General features: G+C 45.9%; 1 protein-coding gene across 1 annotated transcript in view; it reads right to left on the bottom strand.

Annotated features, from left to right (window-relative positions):
- Positions 1–7,028: 7,028 nt before the first annotated feature.
- ANP32B (acidic nuclear phosphoprotein 32 family member B) overlaps positions 7,029–11,092 on the bottom strand; it is a 28,017-nt gene continuing 23,953 nt past the window's right edge. Inside the window, exons 5-7 of the mRNA XM_081102987.1 lie at positions 10,208–10,332; positions 8,694–8,763; positions 7,029–7,490 (exon numbers count right to left, since the gene is read on the bottom strand). Of these exons, the coding sequence (XP_080959113.1) occupies positions 7,423–7,490; positions 8,694–8,763; positions 10,208–10,332 (263 nt within the window). The 3' untranslated portion in view covers positions 7,029–7,422. The remainder of the gene's footprint in view (positions 7,491–8,693; positions 8,764–10,207; positions 10,333–11,092) is intronic.

Here is an 11,092-nt window from a genome sequence, read left to right as displayed (position 1 = left end):
TTACCAAGCCCAACTTAACCTCTCTAGGTTTACCCCTCTCACCTCCAGGCTTTGGCACAGGCTGTTCCCAGGGCCTGCACACTCCCCACTCCTCTACCTCTGCCATACGGAGCCAGGCTTGGCCATCGTCTGCAGGTCCTTCAGCCTCAAAGCCACTTCCTCTGATCTCTCCAACAACCTTTTCTAGGCTGCCATAGGACCTTCCTCCTCAGCCAGTTATTACCCTGTATGGTAACTGCCATAGTTCCCTCTAGGCTGTGAGCTCCTCTGAGTCAGGAACCATCTGGAGCACCTACTCAGCACTAAACCCAGAGCAAAGCCCTAGCAACACGATGAACAAGACAGACCAGGCCTCTGCCTTTTTTTTTTTTTTTAAATATATTTTATTGATTTTTTACAGAGAGGAAGTGAGAGGGATAGAGAGTTAGAAACATCGATGAGAGAGAATCATCGATCAGCTGCCTCCTGCACACCCCCTACTGGGGATGTGCCTGCAACCAAGGTACATGCCCTTGACCGGAATCGAACCTGGGACCCTTGAGTCTGCAGGCCGACGCTCTATCCACTGAGCCAAACGGGCTAGGGCAAGGCCTCTGCCTTTTATGTTGCTTAGAGCCTTGTGTTATGACTGTCCTACTGGCCAGGAGCTCCTTGAGAGCAGGTCTGGACTGTTTCCTATTGTATCCTGCATACCAACCACAGGATTTCTTAACTTAGTTGGTACCAATGAACATTTTCTGAATGAGCGAGTGCAGAAAGGAAAAGGTGACAATGAAGAGTGAGGCATAACTGACTTCATGTTCCCCCAGGCACATTCAGCCTCTTAGGGGAACATAACTGTTCCCTAAAGTCAGCTTTCTGGAAAATTTCTGAGGAAGCGAGGTATTGATCCACCCAAGCTCCCCAACCTGAGTGGTAGATGTCAGTATTTGTAGAGTCCTGTTTGCTCAACCCCTAAGCATCTCACAGTTCCAACTCAGAAAGCTTTGTTCTCTCTGTCCTAAACCTCTGGAAACAGGCTCTTGTTAGTCTAGACCAGGGGTCGGCAAACTGCGGCTCATGAGTCACATGCGGTTCTTTGGCTCCTTCAGTGTGGCTCTTCCACAAAATACCGACTTCTGCGCATGGGCCGCGAAGTTTCAATCGCACTGTACATGCGCGCCCGCACGTGGTATTTTGTGGAAGAGCCACGCTCAAGGGGCCAAAGAGCCGCATGTGGCTCACGAGCCGCGGTTTGCTGACCACTGGCTCTAGACTGAGGAGGAAGAAACAGCTTCCTCAGCGGTCTGCAGCCAGGAGCCAGAGGGCATAAGGAGGCACACTGGGCAAAGAGCGGAACTTGGGACTCAGGCAGAGCTGGGTGGGAATCCAGGCCAGGCCCACCATTTGCAGGACTTTGAGTAAGGCACTTCACCTCTAAACCCCTCAGTTCCCACATTTCTAAAATGGGGATTATAGTGTATTATTCACAAAGGTGGGGGGTCGGGTAGTTTGAGGATTAAAAAAGAATCCTCTTAAATGGCCATCTGCTCCCTTCCTGACTTGAAGCGGAAGTGCCCCTCATGGCTGATACACATCCTGCTCCTGCTACAGCGAGACTAATGCTACTACCAGACTGACCAGTGTGAGCAGTAAAACCTATTCTAGGATTCCTACTGCAGTTTTTGGAAAACACCTCATTCCCTGTCAGTCCTGGGGTGCAGCCCTCGTTCAGCTTTTTCCTGATAACTGTCACCGTCTCCTCTCTGGTTTCCTGCGACAGGTCAACCGTTCTACTGTATTGAGCCCAAAGCACAGCTGACGTTTCCCACCAGCCCAAACCCTTACCTGTTCCTTGGGAGGTGCTGGGGTAACTGGGAGTGACAGCCCAAATAACTACCAGCATCCCTGATGCTGGTTAGGACTTGGAGTGTCCCCCATTCAGATTTATACAACTGGATCAGAGCTGCAGCTCACTTAGCTTGGGCCCGGTGTTTTTAGTTGAGGAAATGAAGGCTCACAGAAGGAAAAGTGACTCGGAAAGGTCACATCCAGCTAGTAGCCAGGCTGGGGCTCAAACAGGGCTTTGGATTCTGTTTGAAGTCTCCTTCACAACTCTTGCTTTCTCGGGGCTGGGGTGGGAAGGTGAACACACACACAAACACACACCAAACCCCTCCTGGCCTGGGGCCAAGCCCCTTGATCAGAGTCACCCTTAGGGTCATTTTCTTTTCCCTGTGCCCTCCCCAGCACTGCGGGGACAAGTTATAAAGTACATGCTCAGAGATTATGAAGCTGACCTAATTGGCTCTGGGGAGAACTTCTACACTTGCTGTAATCTTGGTGGTTTTCCTACAGAGCAACTGTTTGGCTGGCCGGAGCCTAAGTAGGCTGGTAACTTGACTCCCTTTTCAAACTGTCAACACAGTGGTATCAACAGCCTTATTAAAATCGATGTCAGCACAACTTGACAGGGCTGGAGAAGAGGGAAGGTCATAGCCTAAGGGTAGAACCTCTGTGGTTCTGCCTCGCCTTTCGCTGGTTGTAGGGTAGTGTACCCCAGTAGAAATGCCAGAAATAACCAAGGAGTGACTCTGCTGTGCTATGCCCACGTGTAAGGTAGGAATCCTGGTGATGGGGGTGGGGGACTAGCCTCTTACACAAGATGTTTGCATTTCCATGAGAAATGCCAGTCACTCCTCGGGTCCTGGATTCCTGTAGGAGTGAATTCAAAGTAAGAGCACAAAGTTGAAAACAGGGCCACATCGTTTCCCACCTAGGGGAACTACTTCACTACTTCACCAGGTGAGCCAGCAGTTGTCCCTCTCCAGTGCCTCAGCTTCTCCATCCCTACAATGAGCAATGGTTCCAAGGCTTTTATTATTACACTATTAAATTTGTGCACTCGGGGGGGGAGGGTGCGGGTCCCTCAGCCCGGCCTGTGCCCTCTCTCAGTCTGGGACCCCTCGGGAGATAACAACCTGCTGGCTTAGGCCTGCTCCCGGGTGGCAGAGGGCAGGCCTAATCCCTAGGTGCAGCCCCTGGTTGGGCTCAGAGCAGGGCTGATTGGGGAGTTGGGGCGCTGCCCCCTGTCATGCACAGAGCAGGGCGGATTGGGAGGTTGTGATGCCACCCTCAGTCACGCTCAGGGTAGGGCCGATTGGGGGGTTGGGGCACCGCCCCCTGTCACACTCAAGGCAGGGTTGATGGGGAGGTTGCGGCGCCACCCCGTCACACACAGAGCAGGGCCAATCAGGGGGTTGGGGCGCTGCCCCCTGTCACGCACAGAGCAGGGTCGATCAGGGGTTTGGGGAGCTCCCCCCCCCCCCGTCACGTACAGAGCAGGGCCCATCAGGGGGTTGGGGAGCTCCTCCGTGTCACTCAGAGTAGGGCCGATAGGGGAGTTGGGGCACCGCCCCCTGTCACACACAGAGCGGCCCGATCAGGGGGTTGGGGTGCCACCCTCTATCACCCACAGAGCAGGGCCGATCAGTGGGTTGGGGCACCGCCACTCTCACACTCAGGGCAGGGCCGATGGGGAGGTTATGGCTCTACCCCGTCACACACAGAGCAGGGCCTGTGGGGTGGGGGGATTGGGGCGCCACACCCTGTCACACACAGAGCCGCAGGGCGATCAGGGGGTTGGGGAGCTCCCCACTATCAGGCACAGAGCAGGGCCGATGATCCGGGGGTTGGGGCGCTTTCCCATGTCCGGAACAAAGCAGGGCCAATAGGGAGGTTGTGGCCGCGCCCCCCGTCACACACAGAGCCGCACGGCAATCAGGGGGTTTGGGCGCTGCCCCCTGTCACGCTGATCCCGGTGCTGGGAGGCCTCGAGGCTCTGCTGATCCCGGTGCTGGGAGGCATATTACCCATTTACTATATAGAATAGAGGCCTGGTGCATGGGTGGGGCTGGCTGGTTTGCCCTGAAGGGTGTCCTGGATCAGGGTGGGGGTCCCCACTGGGGTGCCTGGCCAGCCTGGATGAGGGGATGATGGCTGTTTGCTGCTGGTCACACATCCTTCAGGGTGGGGGTCCCCACTGGGGTGCCTGGCCAGTCTGGGTGAGGGGCTGTTTTCAGGCTGGCAGGTGACTGAAGCTCCCAACTGCTCCTTTTTTTTTTTTTTTTTTTAATTCTGGGCCAGCTTTAGCTCTGAGGCTCCAGCTCTGAGGCTTCTGCTGCTGAAAGCAGGTATCTGGTTTGTTTAGGTTCTATAATCGAAACTCTGTATCAACTCCAGCTCTGAGATCCCAGCTCCCTGAAAGCTGGTTCCTGGGGTTTTGTTTAGCTTCTATATTTGTAACTGTTTCAAACTGCAGGCTCAGAGGCCGGCAAGGCAGGTGGGGAACGTTGGTTTACTCCGTCATTGAAGCAAGCAAGCCTCATGTTCAGTTTAAGCTGCCGGCCGCCATCTTGGCTGGCAGTTAATTTGCATATTGCCCTGATTAGCCAATGGGAAGGGTAGCGGTCGTACGCCAATTACCAGGTTTCTCTTTTATTAGATAGGATAATAGGTAAGGGCTGGTGGAAAATGTCACAGGGACAGAGCAGTTGCTCTAGCTGGGGGCAGGGTTATGTGTGAAAGAGATGCCTCTACTGACCACAAAGGACCAAGTCAGGACTAGCCCATCACAGCTCCCAACCTGCTCAGATATTTTATGGCTCAAATATTTGCTGCAAAAGCTGGAGGCCAACCCGCTCAATGAAGGTCTCCTTCAGATGGGAGGCAACTCCAGAAATACGGTCTGTTCTGTGAACTCATTACCAAAAAGTTTGCTGCTTCTTAAGAATTTAAAATTTGACTTTCATCCAGAATAGCTGAGCCTCAAGGACCTCCCAGAGGTCAGAATGCCACAGGCTTCTGGGAAACCTAAATTTAAAAGAAAAACATGGTAGAAATGAAAATGTGGCTTGATAATTCCCTAGACACACTTGCTGGCCATATGTAGTAGGCCAAGTTGACGTTTTACAAAATTCCTCATTGGGGCACATGCCCTGCTTGTGGGCTCTATTCCCAGTAGGGAGCAAGCAGGAGGCAGCAAATTGATTCTCTCTCATCATTGCTGTTTCTCTCTCCCTCTCTGAAATAAAATCATTTAAAACAAAACAAAGTGAATGCATAAAAAGGTTTGGCCTTCTCTAGGATAAGGTCCCAAATTACTACTCCACCTCACCTGCCATTCCTCTTTTCATTCTCATTCTCCAAACTTGCATGTACTCGGTAATCCCTACTTCTGCTCATCATGCTTCTCCCTCTTTCCTCCATTCCTATTTCTAAATTCTACACATATTTGCATGTACAGCTCAAGCAGTTTCCTTCCTGCAATCCTACCTGGAAGCCACCTTTCCAGCCTGAGCTAACACTTAATTGGACTCTTGTTCTGACCCAGTAAATATCATCCCCATGTTTCCTCTTCTCTGCTCTGAGCACCTAAGGGCTGGCTTGTCTCTAACCCAACATCCCTCCTTCTTGCCCAACCCTGGCATATCCTCGGTTCTTGGTAGATACTGGAAAGTTTTGTAAATTTGAAAAAGCAAGGAAAATAACCACCCAAAGTTACATTTTCTATGTGACATCATCTGCAAAACCTAAGGACACTTAGGCTACAGAAGAAAATGCTTTATAATGAATTGAAGGTTTGCCAAATAGCAGATAAGGCCTGTGGTTGAGTAAAATAAAGTAGTATTTGCTAAACCAGAAATCAACCCAATTTTCTTTAATTTCCTTTGCAAAATGCAAACTCTAAAAACTAGTGACTTCAAATTTTAAAATAGGTATTTTGGGGGTTCCAGTGATACTATGTAACTTTTTCTAGACATAAATTCCAATCTTTTTTTTTGTTTGTTTGTTTTTTAAAAATATATTTTATTGATTTTTTACAGAGAGGAAGGGAGAGAGATAGAGAGTTAGAAACATCGATGAAAGAGAAACATCGATCAGCTGCCTCCTGCACATCCCTAGGGGATGTGCCCGCAACCCAGGTACATGCCCCTGACCAGAATCGAACCTGGGACCTTTCAGTCCGCAGGCTGACGCTCCATCCACTGAGCCAAACTGGTTTCGGCCATAAATTCCAATCTTTAACACTACTTTTACACACAAAAAATCCCCACTCATTCTAGTCGCTTATAGCTAAAACAATCCTCAAATATTCCACTTAAAAAATATTGGCAGTGCAGTCACACATGAAGTGGTTGAGCCACTGAATAGACTGCAGAATATCTTACCTCTCCCCCAAATCCCTATAAGATCTGTAAGAATAGAGAACATTTCCATCGTCTGGAAAAGCTGAACTGACCTCAGGCAGTGCCTACACTCCTGCCCTTCCACAAGGCTTTTCACGTCATTCCTCCTTAGCATGCCTGTCTTGGTAACACACCTTCTGTTCACCTGTCAGTCAAACCCTACATTTCAGCCTTGGTGTAAAGCCCATGTTTTCTTCAGACCTTCCTGTCAGTGAGGGCCACAGACCATCAGTGCGGCAGGACTTCAGAAGCCACTAGGTCACACCCCTCCGATTTGTAGACTGGGAGGTGATCCAGGGATCAACACAGGTCGCCCAGGAAATCAGCAGCAGCGTCAGAACTAGAGTTCAGATCTCCCGGGACTCAGGGCAAGGTCTTCTCCTTTATACTATACTCTCTTCCTTAATTCAACTATTATGTGCACCTAACAGTATTTTGACTTGCTTTCAGGGCCTCCAGAGCACTGCATTTCAAACATTATTTTTGAAGTCCCCTTCATTTACTCTCAGTCAGCAAAAATGAGGATTGGACTTAAATGCAAAAAGATCCTACACACTTGTACATTTCCCTTCAATGAACACGAATATAAAAATGCCAAAGAAACCAGTTCTTTAGTGTGTTTTAAACATGAACTTACAGTTAAAGTCTAATTTAAAAATGTAAGCATACAACTAGACTTTACCAAAGAGGAACGTGTTTATTTCACTGAAATTCTTAAAAATATTTTTTGGCAGTTGTCACATAAAATGTCCTAATGTAAAAAAAATGTCATTAAAAAGAACAGAAAGGCATGAAAAAACAGACCCAAAATGTTAAGATTTTATTTACAAAGCTTCTTTGTTGTACAGAAAGTAAAAATGCTGTTACAGTCTTGGTGTAACTGGTAGCCACAGCTGGTTGCCTCACCAATCACAGCTATCCACGCTACAGCAAGAGTCTTACATGAAAACCTAACAACGCTTACAATTCTGTTGGGGTGCAGTCCCCAAGCTTGGTGGTGAATTTCCAAAAGGGACTAAGTGGAGGAAGGCGGAATGTCACAGGAACTATTCTTTGGCTCTTTGGGTGGGTGGGTGTCCTGGGGTTTGTATCACAGCTACCTTTTTTTTTTTTTTTAAACAGCTACCAAATCCATATGATGAGCAGTCCAACCAATACTGAACAGTTCTTTTTTTTTTGCAGATTATTTGGGTTCTTAATCATCTTCTCCTTCATCATCTGTTTCTCTCTTCCTCTTTTCACCTTTCCCGCTTTCTTCCTCCTCTGTAAAATAACAAAAATTCACTTTGAGACAATTGGAAAGGCATTTTGCCTAAGTTATTGCTAACGAAGGTAAAAACAATGAATTCTTTGATGGTTGAGATGATAAAAAAAAGATGCCAGGTTAATCTGATAGGCAGGTTGTTAATTAAGAGCTATTAATTTTAAAAAGCATAGTGACCACAGAACCAAGAAGGCAAAATGCACAGCAGCATCTCAAATCACAACGAAGTTAAGCCAGTTTTCTCAATTTTAAGGTGCAGTCTCCCACATGTTTCTTACACTTGTTGGTCCAATGAGAGATTTGCTCATCAGGGACTTTGGAGTTAGTTAGCCTGTTTCCTTGTTTATAAAATGGGGACAATGGCACTAACTTGGAGGGTTACTCTGAAGATTAACGGAGATAATAGAGTATTTAGCCTTGAACATGGCAAGATTCAAATTGTAGCGAGTTGATATTAACTAAAGAGATTTCTAGATGCCTCAGGTTTTTGAGACAGAGACCTATATATCATTGTTTTTTCAACTAGTAAAAATTCATGGCTATTAAATGAAATTAACTAAATCTGTGTCAAACTATGTTCTATAAAGCTCCTGGAAGGCAGAAACCAGGTCCTAAGGATTGCTCTTCTATCACTGTAAATTTAGTCCAGTGCGTGGCACAGAGAACAGATGCTGGAAAAAAAATTGAACCAATGGAAAGCACAGCAAACCACCTGGTATTCTGAAACCTATATATGCACGAGAATCTGTGCTTTCAATGAGTAATTAACAAATGGATATTTCACTAGTTTGGGTTAAGGTGGAAAGGAATTAACACTAATAAAATTGGAAAGGTGATATGTATATATTCTGCAAAAATTATGACACAATTACTAAGACTTTTTTAAATGAAAGAATTCAAAACACAGAAATCTTATGCCTGGCAATAATCTGAATGAAGGGTTCTAAAAACATAGTTCAAGTGTGGGGACTGAAAACTGGGCCTCCTTCCCTCAGAGAGACGGTCTTAATCGCTTACTACATAGAGCAGGTGAACTACACCAGTGTAGACACACCGACCGGGCTACACAAGGGCCTGTGAAGACCACCAGGGCAAAGGGCAATTTTTTTCTTCTCAGTGGTTGTGATAAATTCTAAGTTAATGGGACAGCTGCCCCAAACCCCGATTTTAGCTGAGGATCAAAATGCATGCTTCACACCCACCTTCATCCTCATCCTCATCCTCATCGTCTTCATCTTCATCAACTTCTCCATCATGTCCAAATTCTTCTTCCTAAAGAATAGTATGGCAATTATCATTATTAGATTAATTCTGCCAAGTTGAGAAGTACAAAAAGTATAAATTTCCCAATAAATGTAACAATCCATCAAGGAGAAAACTTTTACGTTTTTATCTACTTTGATGTACTGAGATACGTGGATTTCTCTTAATAAACTTAAACTTAATTTAAATTTTTCTTTAAAAATTGCCCAGCTGATGTGGCTCAGTGGTTGAGCATCGACCCATGTACCAAGAGGTCACTGGTTTGATTTCTGGCCAGGGCACATGCCCAGGTTGCAGGATCGAACCCCAGTAGGCAGAAGGGTGATGTTTCTTATCTCTCTATCCCCCTCCCTTCCCCTCTCTCTAAAAATCAATAAAAACATACTTAAAAAAAGTTGCTTTTCAGAAGTAAGCATTTCATTTACCAGACATACTTAATTAGTATACAAGTTTAAATGAATAATTCAAGAAATGATTTTTAAATCTTGAATTTCAAAGCAGGTTTGGACAAAGATTTCTACATTACCATCGTTATAAAATGTTCCCTTCAGGAACTTAATTTCATTAAATACCTTATGAGGTTATACAAATGCTCAGCCTTACTTCTGTACAAAAAAAGAACATGTTTTTGGTGACATCTAACTTTCCTGGCCTGTTGTTTTCACAAACCTCCTTCAGGGTCAAAGTTAAGTCACTCCTTTCTCCTGTCCTTCTATGGCATTCAACTCCTTACTGACATTGTGTTACTTAGGTGTTCCATTAAACTAGACTACCTGCTCTTGCAGGGTAGGACCATGTTTAAAAAATGTTATTACTTTGGAGAGAGAGAAATATTGATGTGGGAGAGAAACATTGATCAGCTGCCTCCTTCACACCCCCTCTACTGGAGATTGAATCCGCAACCCAGACATGTGCTCTGACCAGGAATCGAACTGGTCTTTTTGGTACATGAGATGACGCTCAACCAAGTGAGCCATACATGCCAGGGCAGGACCACATCCCTATTTAACTTTGCATCCCTAGCTCTTTTAACACAGAAGGCGTGTATTTGCTGAATTAGGCTGAATATACAAGAACAAGTCAAGACTTGGTAAACATACCCTTCCTTTCAATACAACAAAGGAACAGACATACCTTCAGTTCTCAATGTTTCCAGTTTTCTCACCCTACTGAATGAATACTCAACTCACTGCTTCCTCCCAAAGTTAAAGGGCTAAAACTTACCTTGCAGAGCCAAGAACTGTGTCCTGTAGCATTCAGTAAGCATTCCATTTAGTATTTATTAAGAGGGTGGGTTCATAAGAGCTAAATTAATCAGACTGATATTAGTCTACTCAAACGTATATTATTTTCTTCAGAAAGCCTTTTTTCTCTTCCTTTCCTTTCTTCTTAAAAAGGAATCTATACTTTTAATCATTTTAAATAGGAAGCAGGGAAGCAGAGTTGCACTGACCTCCCCACTGACTTCATCTTCATCCTCTTCTCCTTCTACATCTTCGTCTTCATCTTCATCCTCTTCATCATCAAATTCTTCTTCCTCACCATCCTCATCCTCCTCGTCGTCCTCATCTTCTCCTTCTGAAAACAGTCCAAAAGGAATTCATTAAATACTCCTGATGTCCCATGAGGGTACATCTGCTAGATGTTGAGAAATTATGGGTTGGTCCACAGGACAAATGCTGGACTACACCAACATCAGGGGAAACCGTGAACCACAGTTACCCTCTTGCTCCCAAGCTGCTGTAGCTCAGTCCTTTTGTCCTACAGAATCCCAAAACATCTGGAGGCCAGGATTCCTGGGAGACTAGATGGACACTATAACACTTTATCCAGTGTCTGGCATTTGACTCCAAGTAAGGAAGGGGGAAGAGGGTAGGGATGTGTATGTATAAAACATGATCAGCTATGAACCAGAACTATTAAAGCTCAGTCATGGGAACATGAATGTTTTACTATTTTTTCTACCTTTGTCTATGTCTAAAATTTTCCACAGTAAAAAGTTACAAAAAATTGAAACAAAAATATTCTTCTGAGGCAAGGGCACCACCACAAAGCTGCCCAAATGGGGAGCTTGGGAGATGCCGACTAACAAACCTGTGACAAGCTGCGGAGGCAAGGTGCGAGGCATCTCCATACCGCGTCTCCATTTGGTGGAGGATGCTAGCCAAGCATTTACCTCTCTGGTACTAGAGCTTGCTGTGCTCTATTCTGCCTCCTAGCCGCTCAACACTCTTCCCTCTTCTGTTTGGCTAACACGGATTCAACCTCTGAATCTCAATTAAAAATCACTTCCTTGGGCAGATAAGCCAGACCTCCGAATCCCATCGCACTCTCACAC

This window comes from Myotis nattereri (assembly GCF_964212035.1).
Source record: "Myotis nattereri genome assembly, chromosome: 12".
NCBI classification, from domain to species: domain Eukaryota; kingdom Metazoa; phylum Chordata; class Mammalia; order Chiroptera; family Vespertilionidae; genus Myotis; species Myotis nattereri.
The sequence above is the reverse complement of the archived record's forward strand: the minus strand, read 5'-3'. Positions and strand labels throughout refer to the sequence as shown.